General features: G+C 43.3%; 1 protein-coding gene across 2 annotated transcripts in view; it reads right to left on the bottom strand.

Annotated features, from left to right (window-relative positions):
* HOMER3 (homer scaffold protein 3) overlaps nt 1-19,445 on the bottom strand; it is a 277,994-nt gene that overhangs the window by 51,333 nt on the left and 207,216 nt on the right. For both annotated transcript variants that reach the window (XM_040320899.1, XM_040320890.1), the window contains 2 exons: nt 2,503-2,619; nt 78-158 (listed from right to left, as the gene is read on the bottom strand). In XM_040320899.1, coding sequence (XP_040176833.1) covers nt 78-158; nt 2,503-2,619 — 198 coding nt within the window. The remainder of the gene's footprint in view (nt 1-77; nt 159-2,502; nt 2,620-19,445) is intronic.

Below are 19,445 nucleotides of genomic sequence, written 5' to 3'. Positions count from 1 at the left end.
ACCCGCCATTTCTGACAGCTTCCTGCACTATTATAATGATGCAGGAAGCTTTGTTAATTCTCCGCCATGTGTCTTACCCTTAGCTTCTGCAGGAGATCATCTCGTTCAATCTCCAGCTCTGTGAGGTCTGGTCTCTGTCCTTTCAGTTGAAGTATCTCCTATTGCCAGAGTAAAGAAAAACAGTTATATTTATACATACTGTACAGTATATGAACTCTATTCAGTAACAAAATATAAACTGCCTTAGAAATTTAAACACTTTATATTAGCTGGTTGCATCAAATATGTTTTAACACAAACATGGTCCACCGTGCACATGATGTCACCTGGTGGTGGTGAAACCAGATTTTGTCCAGTGCACTAAAACTGTGCTTAAAGCGGAGTTCCACCCATATAAAAGTCAGCAGCTACAAAATGTGTAGCTGTTGACTTTTAATAATCGGACACTCACTTGTTCCATGGTCCAGCGATGTGGGCGAACGAAGCTTCGCTCCTCCTCCTCTCTTCTCTGCAGCACTGGAATCACTACTGTGGACGCCCGGCTGTGGCTTTACAGCCAGGCATGCACTGTGCATGCACGAGCCGCGCGCTATGATTGGCCGGACAATTTTCTGGGACCTGTGACGTGTCCCAGAAAATTGCAGGGAGAGAGGGGGGAGAGGCGTTGAGTAGCCCCAGGAGGAAATGGGAGCTGGATGCCTCTAAAAAGAGGGTATCCCCCCCCAAAAAAAAAAATGACATGCCAAATTTGGCATGTCAGGGGGTCACCGTTACTTAAAGTGGAGGTTCAATTTATGGCTGGAACTTCACTTTAAGTACCAGGTTTCTCTTGTGAGCTTAGGTACCCTGTCCTATGAAATCAGGCTATTGATAAGGTTTTGTTTCCAGCCCATCCTCTGGGTCCTTCTATTTGTTTGCCACCAAACAGTTTTGGACCTTCTCTCTGTGCAGCTGCCATTACCTTTTCCAGTTTCTGGACTATGGTACTAACTGATGATTCTTGAGATGCCTATCATGGATTGTCCATAGAGCAAATCTGAACCAAACACGCAACATCAAACTTACCTAAAGTAATGACTGGGACTCCACAGGCTCTATGGGGTTGATTTACTTAAGGCAAATAGACTGTGCACTTTGCAAAATGCAGTTGCTCCAGAGCTTAGTAAATAAGCAGGAGCTCTACTGACCATCATCCAATCATGTGGAATGTAATTTTGCTTGGACGTGATTGAGTATTGTTTGCAAAGTGAAGCTTTACCTCATTTACCTAGAGCAACTGCACTTTTCAAAGTGCAAAGTCTATTTGCCTTTAGTAAATCAACTCCAATGCCTTGGTTGGCCTGACCACTAGGGAGAGAAAAATCTATGACAGTTTGCTTAGGCCATTAAAGTGGTTGTAAACCCAATTTTTTTACTTTTACCTACAAGTAAGCCTATAATAAGGCTTACCTGTAGGTATAAAGAATATCTCCTAAACCTGTACGGTTTAGGAGAGATTCCCCCCGCAATGTGCCGCTGATTGCAGCGGCGCATGCGCAGCGGTGATCCTCGGCTAAAGGACCGGCAGCCGCCGGACCTTGCCGAATTGAAGTCTCCCGCGCGCATATCCCTTGTAAATATTGGTGACCTGCCATCAAAAGGGACAATAGGGCTAAATTTGGGCTTTTACAATCTGCATACAGAAAAACAGTAACCCAGTCAAGTTCCTCAAGGCCAGCTCTCCCCTTTAGCTGATTCTAACTATCCATATTTTCATATATAAATGGATTTTATCACCTTTTATCAATCTGTGTCTGGTGCGGCTCTGCAGAGAAACAAATCAGCTGGCATTTTTCTTTTGTCAAAGCTTAATTGAACAAGCTGAAGCTAGAAGCGGATTGGCTACAATGCACAGCTTCACCACATTTTGCACTCTCCAGTTTTAGCAAATCACCCCCATAGTGTCCACTTAAATTGGCATTAAACCCAAAAGAAAAGATTTATTATATTGCAAATTACCATTTCTTGGATGTGATGCAGCATCTATTTTCATCTGGTGATCCAGCCTTAGTAAGTCTGTTGTTTTTCAAAACGACAATGTCAGTTCCAGAGATCTACCATTTAACACTAACAGGGGTACTTACAATAATTAGCTTTTATTTAAATAAAACCTTTATCCCAAAAGGAAACAAACTGTTTACTGTAACTTATAAAGTGTGAGCTTAAACTTGTTAGTATATATAAATTTGCTAGTACCTCTAACTTTCCCTTCCCCCTAGAGTGACAATGCTGCTGCCCAAAAGGTACCCCATGTGTTCCTTCATCCAGAGTAGGGGCACTATAATACAGAAGGTGTGTTACTGGCCAGATCACCAGGTGAAAATAGAGGGGGAAAAGCCCCAAAAAGAAAGCAAATGCAGCCACTACATGTAATGATTGGTAAACTGCAATATATTACATTTTTTGATTTTGGGTTTAATACTGCTTTAACTCCATAACATGTATATATTTATAAATAGTCACCTCTTCTTTGCTCTTTAGTAGAATCTCTAAATCCCGCAGTCTCTCAGTGAGGTCGCTTTCCTGTTCTGTGTCAGTCAATATGGACTGAGACTGGGACTTTGACTCCAATTCTGCCACCTGTAAGATAACTATATATCAACACAAGCAAAAAATCATAAATCATGAATAAAGTACAAAAAAATCAACACAAGCCTAAAACCTTGTGACTGTTTGTAATCATCATGCATGTAATCCTACATTGGAAAGAGGGGGGGGGGGGGGGTTTAGTAAAACTGGAGAGTGCAAAATCTGGTGGCTTCCAGATTTTATTGTCAACACTTAATTGAACAAGCTAAAGTTAGAAGGTGACCATGCACAGCTGCACCAGATTTTGCACTCTCCAGTTTTAGTAAATCAACCTTATATACATTGTAACGTGCAATACAGACATACATTCTTGGTTTTATGAGAGTTAAAACCTCACCAAACAACAACAACTTTGATATCATGTGATAACGTTCATGTACAGTTGCAAGAAAAAGTATGTGAACCCTTTTGGAATCATATGGATTTCTGCACAAATTGGTCATAAAATGTGATCTGATCTTCATCTATGTCACAACAATAGACAATCACAGTCTGCTTAAACTAATAACACACAAAGAATTAAATGTTACCATGTTTTTATTGAACACATCATGTAAACATTCACAGTGCAGGTGGAAAAAGTATGTGCACCCTTGGGATTCAATAACTGGTTGAACCTCCTTTGGCAGCAATAACTTTGGTGAACAGAGTAAATTACAACTGCGGTTAGCAAGGATTTCAATGCACTTCTTCACGTGAGAATTCAGTATTGGACCCCAGACGTCACTCCACACAAACAGGAGTTTGGGGGTTCTCTACATCATCTGTGTCTCACATAAGGAAAGGCGTTGAGCTACTAAGGATGGACGCATTACAACATGCGACCAAAGCTTAGCGTTAAAAATTATAGTATACACTTTAAAGATTCCAATGCACCTCTATATGCAAGTGATTATCAGTACGGGACCCCAGGCGTCACTCCTAGCAACCAGGAGTTTGGGGGTTCTCTACATCATATCACTTAAACATATAGAGATGTATTAGGCCACTAAGGGAGTTGGTATGAAATACCATCAACCCTTAGCATAGAAAAGTTAGAGCGAACAGCAAGTCAGGGCAAGGGCTATAAGCAATTTACACTTATGTCAAGCACGTAGTAAATAGGAGTTGTTGAGACAACTAATAGTTGCATATGAGAGGCAAATATAGCTCAGGTAGTTATAGTTGCATATGAGAAGCAATTATAGCTCAGGTAGTTGAGAGTAGATGTCCCTTTAAGATATTCCTTAGCAAACAGTCATAGGCACAACAGTCTATCCCAAGTAGTATGTCAATAGCCACAAGCCATAATAAATATCAGCAATTGTTTTAGGTGGAACGTATGCAGCAGATGTTTCTATAGAACTACAAGTGACAAAATTGCTACTTATCCGTTTGCAGGGCCTCAGTGTAGCAACAAGAGATTCCGTAGTGAAGGATGCCAGCAAGGAAGGTCTCAAGGTTGTCCCCGGCAACGACAGTCTGTTGCAGCAAGTGTAGCAGAAATGATGGAGGAGTTGCAGGCTGGTCAGAATCTTAGAATGGGGATTGATGGCACCATTAGATGTAGCATGACCTAGTTACGGCTGACAATAATAGAATGGTGTGCAGTCAGCACACCGCTCTGTTTAAAGGATAGGGGTCAGGTGTAGTGCATTAGCACTGATTCAAAAAGAACCGCCGTGAGTTACGGCGCACTTCCGCGTTCCACGGTGGACCGCATGCGGCGCTGCGCGATGACGTCATCCTGCGGTCGCCGTAATGCGCTCCAGCATGGAACGCACTAGGAAGAAGAAGGCGCGAGGAGCGCCCGTTACACTGTGCTGTGTATCTGTGCCCCCATGCTTAGAGTGAAACTACTTGCATTACTGCTGTAAATACTCTTTCTACTACCGTCTCTCCGGTAATAAACATTGCCTGTTTTATAAAGTCAGTACGTGTTATTTTCCTCTGTGAAGCCACTACACCCTACACCCGCTTACATTTTGGCGTAGTCGGTAGGATGTCAGAACCATGGTCCTCAATCGGTGGAGTTGCAAGAGGGTCAATCATGGCACCATATGGAGCGGCTTTGGCCTGGATTCCAAAATTTAATGGCACGAATATTCCCCTGACAGACTGGATGGAGAGATTGGACAGTTCAGTCCGCTTGTTCGAAATACCCGCAGCACACTTTCCAGATTCGGCTGTTAATGCGCTAGAAGGAGAAGCCAGCCGGAGTGTAATGGTTCTGCCTGAGAAGGAAAGAAATAGCAGAAAAGCTATTGTGGGCCGCCTAGAAAGCTTATATGGCCTCCATAGCTGAACTCTGGTAGAGTTTCTATTATCGGGAGCAGCATGACCAAGAGACTATCCCTCAATTTGCAGTGGCCTTACAGGAAATATGGTGCTGGTTGGAGGAGAAACTAGCTCCCGCCGGAACTGGGGTCTCTAACCCTGATCAGCTTATCCGGGAACAGTTCCTCGCTGGTGTATGGTCGTCTTCATTAAAGAGAGCCTTAAGGGATCGAGTGAGGGCTGATGGTATTTTAAATTCGCTGCTATCCTACAAGAGGCCATTAAGAGGGAACAGGAAGAGCCGGACCATGAACGGGTTGGTGCCAGAAGTCAGGTTACCCTCACTCATGAAGCCAGGTGGCCAGTGGAGCAGGAGGAAGTGACTGCCCCATGCCCTGCCACCACATCGAATGCGGGGATGACCTCAATGAAAAAGGTCATACGAGACCTAGTTGATATGGTCGCCTCCCTCAGGCAAGAGGTGGCAGCTCTGCGAAACGGGTCCGAACAACCCCGGGTGGCGATCAACCCCCTCCGAAGGGACCCTGATATTGACCAAAAATGCTGGCAGTGTGGACAGTTTGGCCACCTCGTAAGGAATTGTGCGAGACGGGGAGCCCAGAACGTACAAAACCGTCCTTAAACCACTTCAGCCCCGGACCATTTTGCTGGTCAATGACTGGGCACTTTTTGCGATTCTGCACTGCGTCGCTTTAACTGACAATTGCGCGGTCGTGCGACGTGGCTCCGAAACAAAATTGGCGTCCTTTTTTACCCACAAATAGAGCTTTCTTTTGGTGGTATTTGATCACCTCTGCGGTTTTTATTTTTTTGCGCTATAAACAAAAATAGAGCGACAATTTTGAAAAAAAAAATAATATTTTTTACTTTTTGCTATAATAAATATCCCCCAAAAATATATAAAAAAATATTTTTTTCCTCAGTTTAGGCCGATACGTATTCTTCTACATATTTTAATTTGGTGTGGAGTTCTTCCTAAAGAATAATACCAGACACAGTGCCTGGTATTGTCGGGGATCAAGGTCAGGTACCTGTTCATTGAAGTCGGATGCATGTCAGACAGCAAGTCGCAGGGCAAAGTAGGATCCAAAGTAGTACGAATGTTGTGTAGTACTAGTGTGAACCCAGCCTAAAGGTTAGCTGAAATGTGAGCCCAGAGAGAGGGGGTGCCTGAGAGGGACAGCAATCTGGCAGTCATGTTCCCCCAGCTGCAGCATAGTGCCAGGTTTTTGACAGTGATGAGGAGGGAGGGGATGATGAGGTCACTGACTCTACGTGGGTGCCTGATAGGAGAGAGGAGGAGGAAGGAGGAGGAGGAGGAAGAGGCACAGGCACATCTCCAAAGAGGCAGGATGCCCTCCAGGGGCCAGCTTAAGGGCAGCACACCAACTGCATTACATTGCAGAGCTACGCCTGTGCAGGGCACTGCTGTGTCTCAACGTTACTGCAAAAGTTCTTTGGTGTGGGCTTTTTTGAGACATGTGCACCAGATCCCATCGTTGCTATTTGCAACATATGTCTCAAGCGTATCTCACGTGGCCAAAACATCACCCGCTTGGGCACCACATGCTTGACCAAACATGTCGACATGCCATGCAGTTCGTTGGCAAGCATACCTAAAAGACCCACACCAAAGAACAAAGCGGACCTCCCCTTGCCCCTCATCAGCTGGGATCTCCAACCCCACTATACCCTCAGTCCTCTCTGAAGCCTGCACTGATAGGACTAAAGGTGTAGAATTAGGTGTGTCACAACCTAGTAGTACATGCGGGCAATCTACTATCGGTACACCGAGTTCAGATTGTACCAGCCAAATTTCCCTGCCCCAGCTGCTGCAGCGCCGAAAGAAGTACTCTCCCAGCCATCCACATGCCCAGCGGTTGAATGCTAGCTTAGCGAAATTGCTAGCACTTCAACCGCTGCCTTTTCAGTTAGAAGATTCTGCCCCCTTCCGTGAGTTTGTGGAATGTGCGATACCTCAGTGGCAAGTTCCCAAACGCCACTTTTTCTCACGGAAGGCGATTCCGGCTCTCTACCACCATATGGAAGGCAATATCCATGCCTCGCTGGACAGGGCGGTCAGTGGTAAGGTGCATATCACCGCTGACTCATGGTCCAGTAGGCATGGACAGGGATGTTACCTCTCTTTCACGGCGCATTGGGTGACTCTGCTGGCAGCTGGGAAGGACGCAGGGCAAGGTACAGTAGTGTTGGAGGTTGTTCCGCCACCACGCCTCCAAAACACTCCTACCGGTTGTGACACCCCTCTCTCCTCCACCCCCTCCTCTTCTTTTTTCTCTGTGGCCTCTTTCTGTGCCGATGTGTCCTCGGAACCAGCCGTGCTCTGTAGGTGTACGAGGGGCTACGCAGGAATGCAGGCAAAGAGATGCCATGCGTTGCTAGAGCTGGTGTGCTTGGGAGACAGGAGCCACACTGGGGCAGAGGTTCTGTCAGCTCTGCAGGGGCAGGCTCAGAGGTGGTTGACGCCACGCCAGCTTAAGCCAGGAATGGTGGTTAGCGACAATGGCACCAACCTCCTCTCTGCCCTGCGACAGGGACAACTGACCCATGTGCCCTGTTTTGCTCATGTCCTGAATTTGGTGGTGCAGCAGTTCTTGGGCAGGTACCCGGGCTTACAGGATGTCCTGAAGCAGGCCAGGAAAGTCTGTGTGCATTTCCGAAGGTCATATAATGCCAGTGCTCGGCTGACAGACCTCCAAAGGGAATACAACCTGCCCAAGAACCGCCTAATCTGTGACATGCCCACCAGATGGAACTCTACATTGGCCATGCTGCAGCGGCTGCACACACAGCAGAGGGCCATCAATGAGTACCTGTTCCAATATGGCAGCAGAACTGGGTCAGGGGAGCTTGTTTTTTTTCCCCACGCCAGTGGGCCTTGATCAGGGAAGCATGCACTGTCCTGTCACCATTTGAGGAGGCCACAAGGATGGTGAGCAGTGACAGTGCATGCATCAGTGAGACTGTCCCTCTTTTTCACATGTTGGAGCACACGCTACGTGGAATAATGGACAGGGCCCTTGAGGCAGAACAGAGGGAGGAAGAGGAGGACTTCCTTACCTCTCAAGGCCCCCTTTATCCAGACAGTGGTCCTGCTTGCCCGCCTAGCACACAGGAAGGGGACGAGGAGGAGGAGGAGGATTGTATCATCAGCATGGAGGTGGAGCCTATCACTCAGCATCAGCAGCAGCAGTCTTCAAGGGATCATTTACAGTCCCAAGGAACCCATGGACTTTTACGTGGCTGGGATGAGGTGGCTGCGGATCCTGTCGTCCTCAGTGACTCAGAGGACTGTGCCCCGAATGCCTCAGCAAACCTACGCTGCATGGCCTCCCTGATCCTGCAAAGCCTGCATATTCATGGTATCAAGGAGAGGGATCATTGCTGGCTGTCCACTCTCCTTGATCCACGTTACAAGAGTAAGTTTGCGAAGCTTATCTTGCAGTCGCAGAGGGAGCAGAAGATGAAACATCCTCAGGAGGCCTTGCAGAAAGGTCTGTGCAACGTGTTCCCAGAACTTGGAGGATTACCAAATCTTGGACCTGGACAACGTGTTGCTGAGGCTTCGGTGAGTCAAAGAAGGAGCTGTGGAGAAGGTGGCCATCTGACCGATGCGTTCAGACAATTTTTTAGTCCGCAGCCCCAAGGTATGACCGGTTCCAGCAACCATCACCAGCGTCTGGTTTACATGGTGCGGGAGTACCTAGGGGCAAGATCAGACTTGGACACCTTCCCCACCAAAAATCCTCTGGCTTACTGGGTCTTGAGGATGGATCACTGGCCAGAGCTTGCACAGTATGCAATTGAGCTACTGGCTTGTCCTGCATCCAGCGTTCTTTCAGAACGCACATTCAGTGCTGCTGGAGGCTTTGTGACCGATCACAGGGTACGCCTCTCCACCGACTCCGTCGATCGACTGACCTTCATAAAAATTAATCAGGCTTGGATCAACACCAGCTATCAAGCACCCGATGCTGATGTAACTGAATATTTTTTTGGAAATATCAGATCCCTTGGAGACTGCCTATGCTGATGCTGAGTGACTGTCCTGTTATGCTGCTGACTGAATATCCTTTTCCTCCTCAATGATCTTGCTGATAGCTAGTAAGAACATTGTTGGTTCTGGGCACCGCCACCAGTGCCTAAGGCCCAATTTTTCTGCCCCTGTTTAACGCATGTGGCTCTTTGCTGCGCTCCAATTACAGTATCTGCGAGGGGTTGCAGTCTTGTGCCTAAGGCCCAATTTTTCTGCCCCTGTTTAACAGGGGTGTGTAATAACAATTTTTGATGCAATACTTTGCATGAAGCGCTTTGCTGCGCTCCAATTACAGTATCTGTGAGGGGTTGCAGTGTTTTTTGCACCGCCACCAGTGCCTAAGGCCCAATTTTTCTGCCCCTGTTCAACAGGGGCGTGTAATTACAATTCTTGATCTAATATTTCACAGCAGGGCGTTCCAGTGCCCACCAAGACTAACTGTGAGGGCTTACAGTGTTGTGGCAACACCAACACATAGGTCCCAAATTTCTGCAGGCCCCTACTTTCAAACATCCAAATTACAAACGACTCCTAATTGCAAACGGAAGGAGACAACAGGAAGTGAGAGGAAATCTACCCCTAGGAAGGGAAATTCTCTTCTGTAAGAGGTGTCTCCTGTCCACTGATGCTTTATCACAATCTTTGTTTCACAAAAAAAAACACATTTTAAAAAAATCATTTGTCATTGGGACAGAAAGTGAGGTGCAATCTTCTGAACATATGCACACAGACAGCAAAACCAATGTTACAGGGGTGATATGATAACCCTTCTCTATGTTTTCAGAAAAGCTTAAAAAAAGATTTTATAGTTGAAGCTACACTTTAAAGAAGTACTAGTTAAAAATTACAAATAGATTCTACTTAACAAACCTACAGTCCCTGTCTTGTTTGCACCGCCTGTATACTTCTGTTCAAAGTATATAGGGCCAAAGGGGCTTTTTAATGACCTGGGGGGCGGGGAAACCCATGCTATTTTTCTCACTGATTTTCATCGATATTGCAGGGATCAAACATTACATTAAATCCGCAAGCTTAAAAGGTCTTAAATTACCTTTTTCTTATAGTAATCTTATTTTGTGCAGGGACAATTCTAAACACGTGCCACTACTATAGACACCCAGCAGGTATGATATTTAAATGAATTTTTCATTTTTTTTTTCACTTTAAGCATCATTAAAATCGCTGCTCCAGAAAAAACGATAGTTTTTAAAACTTTTTTTTCCATTAATACATGTTCCCTTGGGCAAGACCTGGGTCCCCAAACTCGTTTTCCGACAATAACTTGTATATTGGGCTTCAAAATTAGCACTTTTGAATTCAAACTCATTGACGTCAATGGGGTTCGATACGTTCGCGCGAACGTTAGGTCCGTTCGAAGGTTCTGGTGCGAACCGAACCCGGGGTGTTCGGCTCATCCCTAATTATTATTATTTAAGTACTTATAGTCAATTTACACAGCGCTTTTACATATACAGTGTACATTCACATCAGCTTACAATCTAAGGTCCCTAACTCACATTCATATACGAGGGCCAATTTGGGCAGAAGCCAATTAACCTACCACCCCACCGGTAGGATAGCTTGTAGATCCTTGTAGATCCTCAATTGTGCCTACCCAAATAATTTGGGGAATAAACAAAGCTTCCTGTGCCAGAAAACTGGTGAAGGACAAGTCTTTTTACATCAACCATGTCAGTTTCTATTTAAGAGGGAGCACACTAGTTCTCAACAGAGCAATTCTCTGTACCATTGCTGACCAATCAGACAAGCTTTGATCCATTCTCTAAAGCCTCGTACACACGACTGAGTTTCTCAGCAAAAAACAGCAAGAAGCTTGCTGGGTTTTTTTTTTTGCCGAGGAAACCGGTCGTGTGTACACTTTTCGACGAGGAAACCGTCGAGGATCTCGTCGGGCCAAAAATAAAGCATGTCTTCTTTTTCCTCGACGGGAATGGGAAAATTTGGCTCGCCGAGATCCTCGGCGGCTTCACAAGGAACTCGACGAGCAAAACAATGTGTTTAGCCCGTCGAGTTCCTCGGATGTGTGTACGAGGCTTTAGCCCTGCATGATTGCTACCCCAGCCGCAAGGGCACTGACAGCTAATCACCCAAAAAGGTAAATACAGTGGGGTCCAGGGGTGGGGAAGGTGTAGCATTAGTTCACATTTTTATTTTTTCTTAAAAGGTGAACTGACACTTTAAAAGTGGTAAGTTACTTGTCATATTTTGTAGGATGAACAGTTTAGGACCAATAAATATGTAGGTATCTAGGTAATGCAAGGTGGGAGTTTTACAACATGCATTTTTAATGCATTGCGTTTAATGTGCGGTTTTCCACAGCAGGAGACAATTTTAATGCATTGTATTGTGATAATGTCCATGTTTTCTACACCAGAAGACAAAATACTTGAGTTTGTTTTCTGTAAAATGCATTGTAATGTGCTGCAGCGATGCATTATGTTTAAACGCAGTATGTTCTATTTTCACCCAGTGCCTACCAATGCAACATGTTGTTGTTAACTAAGTCTATGGTAAAAAAAAATATAACAGATTTCAGCTTGTCATTGTGTTGGACCTGCATTGAGCAATGCAGCCCAATGCATGTGGTGTGAATGGGCTCTAAAGGCATCCAGAATATTAAGGCCAAAACAACAACTACCCTAGCAAGTACCATCAAGTTACACTATGAATGCTGATAAAAAACTAATGCCGCGTACACACGATCATTTTTCGGCATGAAAAAAACGTTGTTTTTAAAAAATGTCATTTAAAATGATCGTGTGTGGGCTTCATATCATTTTTCAGGTTCTGAAAAAAGACAATTTTTTTTTACGAACATGCTGCATTTTTTAACAACGTTTTAAACTATGTCGTTTTTCGGGTTGTAAAAAAATGATCGTGTGCGGGCTAAAACGACGTTAAAACCCGCGCATGCTCAGAAGCAAGTTATGAGACGGGAGCACTCGTTCTGGTAAAACTACCATTCGTAATGGAGTAAGCACATTCATCACACTGTAACAGACAGAAAAGCGCGAATCGTCTTTTACTAACACGGAATCAGCTAAAGCAGCCCCAAGGGTGGCGTCATCCGCATGGAACTTCCCCTTTATAGTGCCGTCGTACGTGTTGTATGTCACCGCGCTTTGCTAGAGCATTTTTTTTAAAACGATGGTGTGTGGGCAATGTCGTTTTAATGATGAAGTTGGAAAAACTTTGTTTTTTTCTACATGCTGAAAAACGTCATTTTTTTTCATGCCGAAAAATGATCGTGTGTACACGGCATAAGTCTTGCTGGCAATAAGCTGATAAAAAGTCTATTGAATTTAGGATTTCAAATCACAAAGATTGGTAGCAGGCTTACTAGTAGATTATATGAAATCTTAATGCACTTTCTCCTAAGTAAGGCTCCCATTAAAGAAAAAATATTCTGACTTCTTGTTTTAAATACTAACAGCGTGGGAGAAAATTCTGCCCGGACTCACACTGGCAAATAAACTTGAAAGTGTGACATTGAGGACAAGCTATGAAAGAAAGCTACCAAGGGGGTCTGCCTGTCCCTGCTACAGTACTGTTTCCTCTGCCTTGTCGGTTCAGGTTATTCTGCTTCCTTTCTTTGTGATGTCAATCCAGCTAAGTATGTCCATTTTCCAGAGCACAGGCTGTATTTTACACCCACACTTATACCACGCATATAGCCACCACTTTTACATAGTCCAGTTTTTTTAACATGTTAAATATAACCATTTTAAGAGGCGACAGCAAAATATTCACTGAATATTTTTACTAAGCATATAAAGTATGATATCGCAATGTTAAAGTGTATCTAAAGCTGTAGAGAAAAGGGAGGCTGATGGTGGACTATAATGGCATCATATATTCAACTGACAAACAGTCGATATTATAATTTAAAAGATTTTTATTACAAAAATAGAAACATTCCATAACATTTACAATAAAATATCAGTTGTGACAACCATGAATCAACTTATAGTTGACACATATTACCAACGATATATACAAAGTACCAGTAATTGCGCAGTGTATGTAAACTCTACATGTCTCATGTTTCGCGGTTACTTGATGTCCGCTTCCTCAGGAGTCATACATAGGCGCATAATTTGTTGAAAGGTATGTACAAGGAATATGTCACAAAACTAAAAATAAACAAATAAACAAATTAATATCTTTATATATACACATCGTGGAAAATATATTGTTACAGTTCTATAGAAAAAAGTGCAACCATCTGCCGGTATATAACCATCACTAAAAGAACATCTCACCGTGGATGCTGTGTCAGGTAAGTGGCCAAGAGCCCAGACCATGAATGGCAACCCACCCCGGAGGATACAGAAAGTCACAGGATGGCCCACAACATAGGTATAACCTAGATAAAATATTTGAATTAGACATATGTCAGTATATTCACATTATCCTTAGGCCCATAAACATGGCCAGGTGGCAAATTATAAGCATTTATATATATATATATATATATATATATATATATATATATATATATATATATATATATATATATATATATATATATATATATATATATATATATATATATATATATTTAGTGGTAATTATAGTTTGATTATATTAGTTATTTATTTTTCATCAACTGAGTCAGGAGGTGTTATTTTATTATTATAGTTTTTGTTTTTACCTGAGTTCTTCATATATATTGTGACCAGAGGTGGATCTGATATATTCCTTTGGAAAATATTAGTGAACTGTGTGGGTGTGCACCTGTGTATATTAAATAAAAAAATATATATCTTATATAGCATAAGACTAAATACATGTGTATGGTATGAAATAAAGTAGGATATCCTATCATATTTAAGTGAAGTGAACTAAAGTAAAACATTACCTTTATACAGATTAAATTGGTGTGAAAAATGGGGTTCTATGTTCTCCAGTCAGATTTTCGCTTCAATCAGGTAGCTGCCTCATGTGGAGTGAAAGAGTCCTCACTTCAGTCAGATGGCTGCCTCATATGAAGTGAGGAGTCTGTAGATAATCACCATATCACCAATTGAACAGTCCAGGTGAGATAGATTTGTACTTACCACTAGTGACAGACAGGGATACACAGGCGTCTCCTTACTGCAGCACACAGCTGATGTGTGTCCTGCGGTGTATGCTTTTATATTGTGTCTCCTGGAATTTCCATCCGTAATTGGGTGTCATGGGTGTTTCCGGATGGAAATTCCAGGAGACACAATATAAAAGCATACACCGTTTCGTAAAATAATACTTCTTTCAGTGCCCCTGGATATGTGGAGCTGTTATTGTTTTTTACATGGTGGGCATTAATGTTGGTGAAGTTTAATCACTTGTGGATGAGACCCAATGTTAAGGATCGTATCTGTCTGAACTGCAAGACTGGGAGTGACTACCCATTATATGCTGTTATGATCCCTTGTCATAAGGGATCATGGCGATTTGGTAAGGAGCCAATCTATAGTTTGGTGGAGGATACATCACTTTGCTTTGGACACGTTTTCAACTGATTTTGGAACTTGGCACAGAGCACGGGTGTCTGGCATTTCATGTGTTAAACATTTATGGACTTTATTGCTACAATATTTTTTTTTTATATGTCTATATATATTTTTATTTGGTTAATATTTATTGATCTAATGATATGATCCAATTTTTTTTTGATGTTCATTATCAATATTATCTCACTGTTATTTAGGGACTTGAGAGTGCTATATAGTAGCTATCAACCTCTAGTTTTTTTGGTATATTAGTGATTTATATATACCATCATATACCACATAGTTTATGATTTATATCAATAGATATTACATAGTTTTCTGTGTTTTGGGATTCAAACATTTGTTTCACACAGTTTAGAGGTAGTGCGATTTATATTTTTCTCACTAATAATATAACCTCCTGACTCAGTTGATGAAAAATAAATAACTAACTAATATAAATAACTAAAATTACCACTAATTGTTATTTTTAGACCTCCCTGTTCCCAGAGGGGCTATATACAGTGGGGATCGAAAGTTTGGACACCCCAGGTAAAAATTTGTATTAATGTGCATAACGAAGTCAAGGAAAGATGGAAAAATCTCCAAAAGGCATCAAATTACAGATTAGACATTCTTATAATATGTCCAAAAAAGTTAGATTTTTTTCCATCATTTACACTTTCAAAATTACAGAAAACAAAAAAATGGCGTCTGCAAAAGTTTGGAATTTATAGCATGCACTGCCCCCTTTGCAAAGCTGAGACCTGCCAGTGTCATGGATTGTTCTCAATCATCGTCTGGGAAGACCAGGTGATGTCAATCTAAAAGGTTTTAAATGCCCAGACTCATCTGACCTTGCCCCAACAATCAGCACCATGGGTTCTTATAAGCAGTTGTCTAGAAAACTGAAACTGAAAATAGTTGACGCTCACAAAGCTGGAGAAGGCTAGAAGAAGATAGCAAAGCGTTTTCAGATGTCAATATCCTCTGTTCGGAATGTAATTAAGAAATGGCAGTCATCAGCAAAGTGGAAGTTAAAGCAAGATCTATATAGTATATGGATAATGCTTATGATTTGCCACCTGGTCACGTTTATGGGCCTGAGGAGAATGTGAATATACTGACATATGTCTAATTCAAATATTTTATCTAGGTTATACCTATGTTTTGGGCCATCCTGTGACTTTATGTATCCTCCAGGGTGGGTTGCCATCCATGGTCCGGGCTCTTGGCCACTTACCTGACACAGCATCCACGGTGAGATGTTCTTTTAGTGATGGTTATATACCGGCAGATGGTTGCACTTTTTTCTATAGAACTGTAACAATATATTTTCCACAATGTGTATATATAAAGATATTAATGTTTATTTGTTTATTTTTAGTTTCGTGACATATTCCTTGTACATACCTTTCAACAAATGATGTGCCTATGTATGACTCCTGAGCAAGGGGACATCAAGTAACTGCGAAACATGAGACATGTAGAGTTTACATACACTGCGCAATTACTGGTGCTTTATATATATCGTTGGTAATATGTGCCAACTATAAGTTGATTCATGGTTGTCACAACTGATATTTTATTGTAAATGTTATGGAATGTTTCTATTTTTGTAATAAAAATCTTTTAAATTATATTATCGACTGTTTATCAGTTGAATATATGATGCCATTATAGTCCACCATAAGCCTCCCTTTTCTCTACAATAATTTAATGGGACGAAGGCATCACTTTATAATATTGATATACCTCAGCACTTTACTATACTGTATCTAAAGCTGAAACTTTTTTGTTAAAGAGCAGTGTTGAAATGCCTGTCACATTCTAAGTGTGTCTCCACTGTGAGATTCAACCTCTCTATTTGTCTTGGTGACCAGTGTCATAGGAACAGAAAGTGATGGGAAATACATTTTACAATTGTCACAAGAACAGGAGCTGACAACTGTCTAAAGTAGAGGTACTCACACTTTTTAAACAGGGGGCCAGTCCACCGTCCTGCAGACTGTTGGGGGGCCGGAATCAATGCAGCCTGATCAGTGCCCATCAGCACAACCTCACCAGTGCCCATCAATGCAGCCTCACCAGTGCCCACCAGTGCAACCACATCAGTGCCCATCAATGCGGCCTCACCAGTGCAAATCAATGCAGACTCACCAATGCAGACTCACCAATGCACATCAATGCAGCCTCTTCAGTGCCCATTAGTGCAGCCTGATCAGTGCCCACCAATGAAGCCTCACCAGTGCCTATCAGTGCAGCATAATCAGAGCCCATCAATGCAGCCTGATCAGTGCTCATCAATGCAACCTTACCAGTGCAGCCTTATCAGTGCTCATCAATGCAGCCTCACCAGTGCCCATCAGTGCAGTCTGATCAGTGCCCATCAATGCAGCTTTACTAGTGCCCATCAATGCAGCCTGATCAGTGCAGTGCCCATCAATGCAGCCCAATCAATGCAGCCTCACCAGTGCCCATCATTGCAGCCGAGGATGGAGGAGCAAATGAGGTTGTCCAGCCATTGAGTAGGAGCAGAAGGATGGGTATAGCATAGAGACATAGGATGCAGCCAAGACGGAGGAAAACATCAGCTAGATCCATGGGGTAAAACTTCAGGGACATGATGAAGCTGATGAATGTGCCTGGGGGATCGATTCAGTTCAGAGAGCCCAGGAGATGACCAAGATAGCAGCGGGTCACCAGTGTGTAGGCAGTGGTGGCTGGATTAACACTGTGGATGAGTGGACTGGTTAGACTGGATAACTGGGATGATAGGAGGGGATGGATGGAGACAGGCTGAGCAAGGCTCACCAGACGATTGTGGATGGTGCAGGATGAAAGGAAGTTCAGAGCTGGTTTCCAAAGCATCTGCCTTGGCTCACACCTGGACACACCTTGGTGGACCATATGCGGCCCCTGGGCCGTATTTTGAGGACCTCGGGTCTAATGGAAGATACACCCTCACTTTGGACCAGTGTTAATTTTGTTGGCAAAAATATTTTTGATCGTAGTTTTTGTCAGCAGCATGTTTTCAGTAACAACAACAAAACAAAAATATAATTAGTTTTCATCAATTGACTTAATTCTATCATGAAAATCAATTCCAATTTTCATTTCGTTTATTAACATCTAATCGGTTTAGTTAAATTGTAGTGCATTATTTAAGTATTTCTCTAGAATTTCCAAACTCAATATAGAGTAAAAAACAACATGTTATTATTTATGGTATTAAAGTTTGCACATGCACTACAGACACAGATTTAGCTGTTGTGATATATAACGTCTTTATAAATAAAACAAATATTGCTTTTTGACAAACAGAAGTACAACTTTAACCACTTGCCGACCAGCCGCCATCGTTATATGACGGAATGTCGGATCTCCTGCGCAAACCGCCGTATGGTGGCTCGCGCAGGCGCACACACGCCTGCTGCACACTGTGGGAGTGTGCCCACGGGCCAGGCGGACCTAATGTCCGCTGGTGACCCGCAGTATACAGAGGCAGAATGGGGATCTGCCTTTGTAGACAGGAGGCATGACAGAGATCTATTGTTTCCAGTGATCGGCAACAGGGATCTCTGTCATGTCCCAGCTAGCCCATCCCCCCTACAGTTAGAACATGCTAAGGGAAAACATTTAACCCCTTGATCACCGCTAGTGTTAACCCCTTCCCTGCCAGTGACATTCATACAGTAATCAGTTATTTATAGCACTGATCGCTGTATAAATGTCAATGATCCCAAAAAAATTGTCAAAAGTGTCAAATCTGTCCGCCGCAATGTCGCAGTACTGCTAAAATCGCCACTATTACTAGTGAAAAAAAAATGGCTCCCATTCAACCCCACTTGCTGGCGGTGCTCCCCCCCCGCTCCGAGGCAGCCCACGGTGAGTGGCAAATTTGAGGGCTGCATTATACCTATGCCTCCAATTAACCCCGACCCCAGTCCATTATACCTATGCCTCCAATTAACCCCCCCAATCCATTATACCTATGCCTCCAATTAACTCCCAGCCAATCTAGCACATATATGCTCTCAATCCCCCGCCCCCCCCTTACTTTCAGCAAATTTCTTGTTCAATCCCCCATTATACCAATGCCTCCAGAACATCACATCACAGTCACATTTACCATTCTTCTGCAGCCACGGGGTCGGACATCGGTGCACACTGAGTGTGCTTTGCAAAAACATGCGGTCCCAGGCGGCTGATAAACTCCGGTTACAATGCTAGCGCTACGAGTCTGTGCAGTGCAGGGATGTGTGGCAGGGGGAGATGGAGAGGGGAAGTCCCAGGTGGCTGGAAAAACGTCTATTGCAATGCTCACGCTGCGAGCCTGTGCAGGGCGGGAATGTGAAGCAGGAGGGAGGTGGAGAGGGGTGGCCCCAGACAGCTGTAGAATTCCTATAGAACTGGCCACACTGCGAGTGTATGCGTGGTGGTGGTGGGGGGGGGGGGGGCGCACTGGCTATACATTCCCAGTACAGCACAGGCCTGTCCATACTCGCACTCCTCATAATTCCACTCGTGAGCAGGCAAGTTGAATTTTTGAGGGCTGAATTAAGTTATGTATACAAAAATTGAATGATACAGGGAAAAAGCATTGAACACCCTAAGAGCCCTTTCACACTGGTGCGTTTTTGCAGTGTTTTTGCCGCACATTCGCGGTAAAAATAGCGCTATTAAAACGCTCATAAAACGTGGTAAAATCGCGGTGTTTTACCGCTATTTTAACACTCCGCTATAGGCGTTTCCAATGTGAAAGCGCTCTAACTGAAATGTATTTAATACTTTGTACAAAATCCTTTGTTGGTATGGACAGCCTTAAGATGCCTCCTGTGTAGAAAAACTAGTCACATGTATTTCTCGGGTATGATTTCGGCCCATTTTTCCACACAATCTTGAAGGTTCAGTGGGACTCTTCTATGAACTCTGGTCTTTAGTTCTTTCCAGAGATTTTCTAACGAAAACTGTTTTTTTTTTTTTTA

This window comes from Rana temporaria, chromosome 1 (genome assembly GCF_905171775.1).
Source record: "Rana temporaria chromosome 1, aRanTem1.1, whole genome shotgun sequence".
In the NCBI taxonomy this organism is placed as follows: domain Eukaryota; kingdom Metazoa; phylum Chordata; class Amphibia; order Anura; family Ranidae; genus Rana; species Rana temporaria.
Note: the sequence above shows the minus strand (reverse complement) of the source record. Positions and strands in the feature narration are given on the sequence as shown.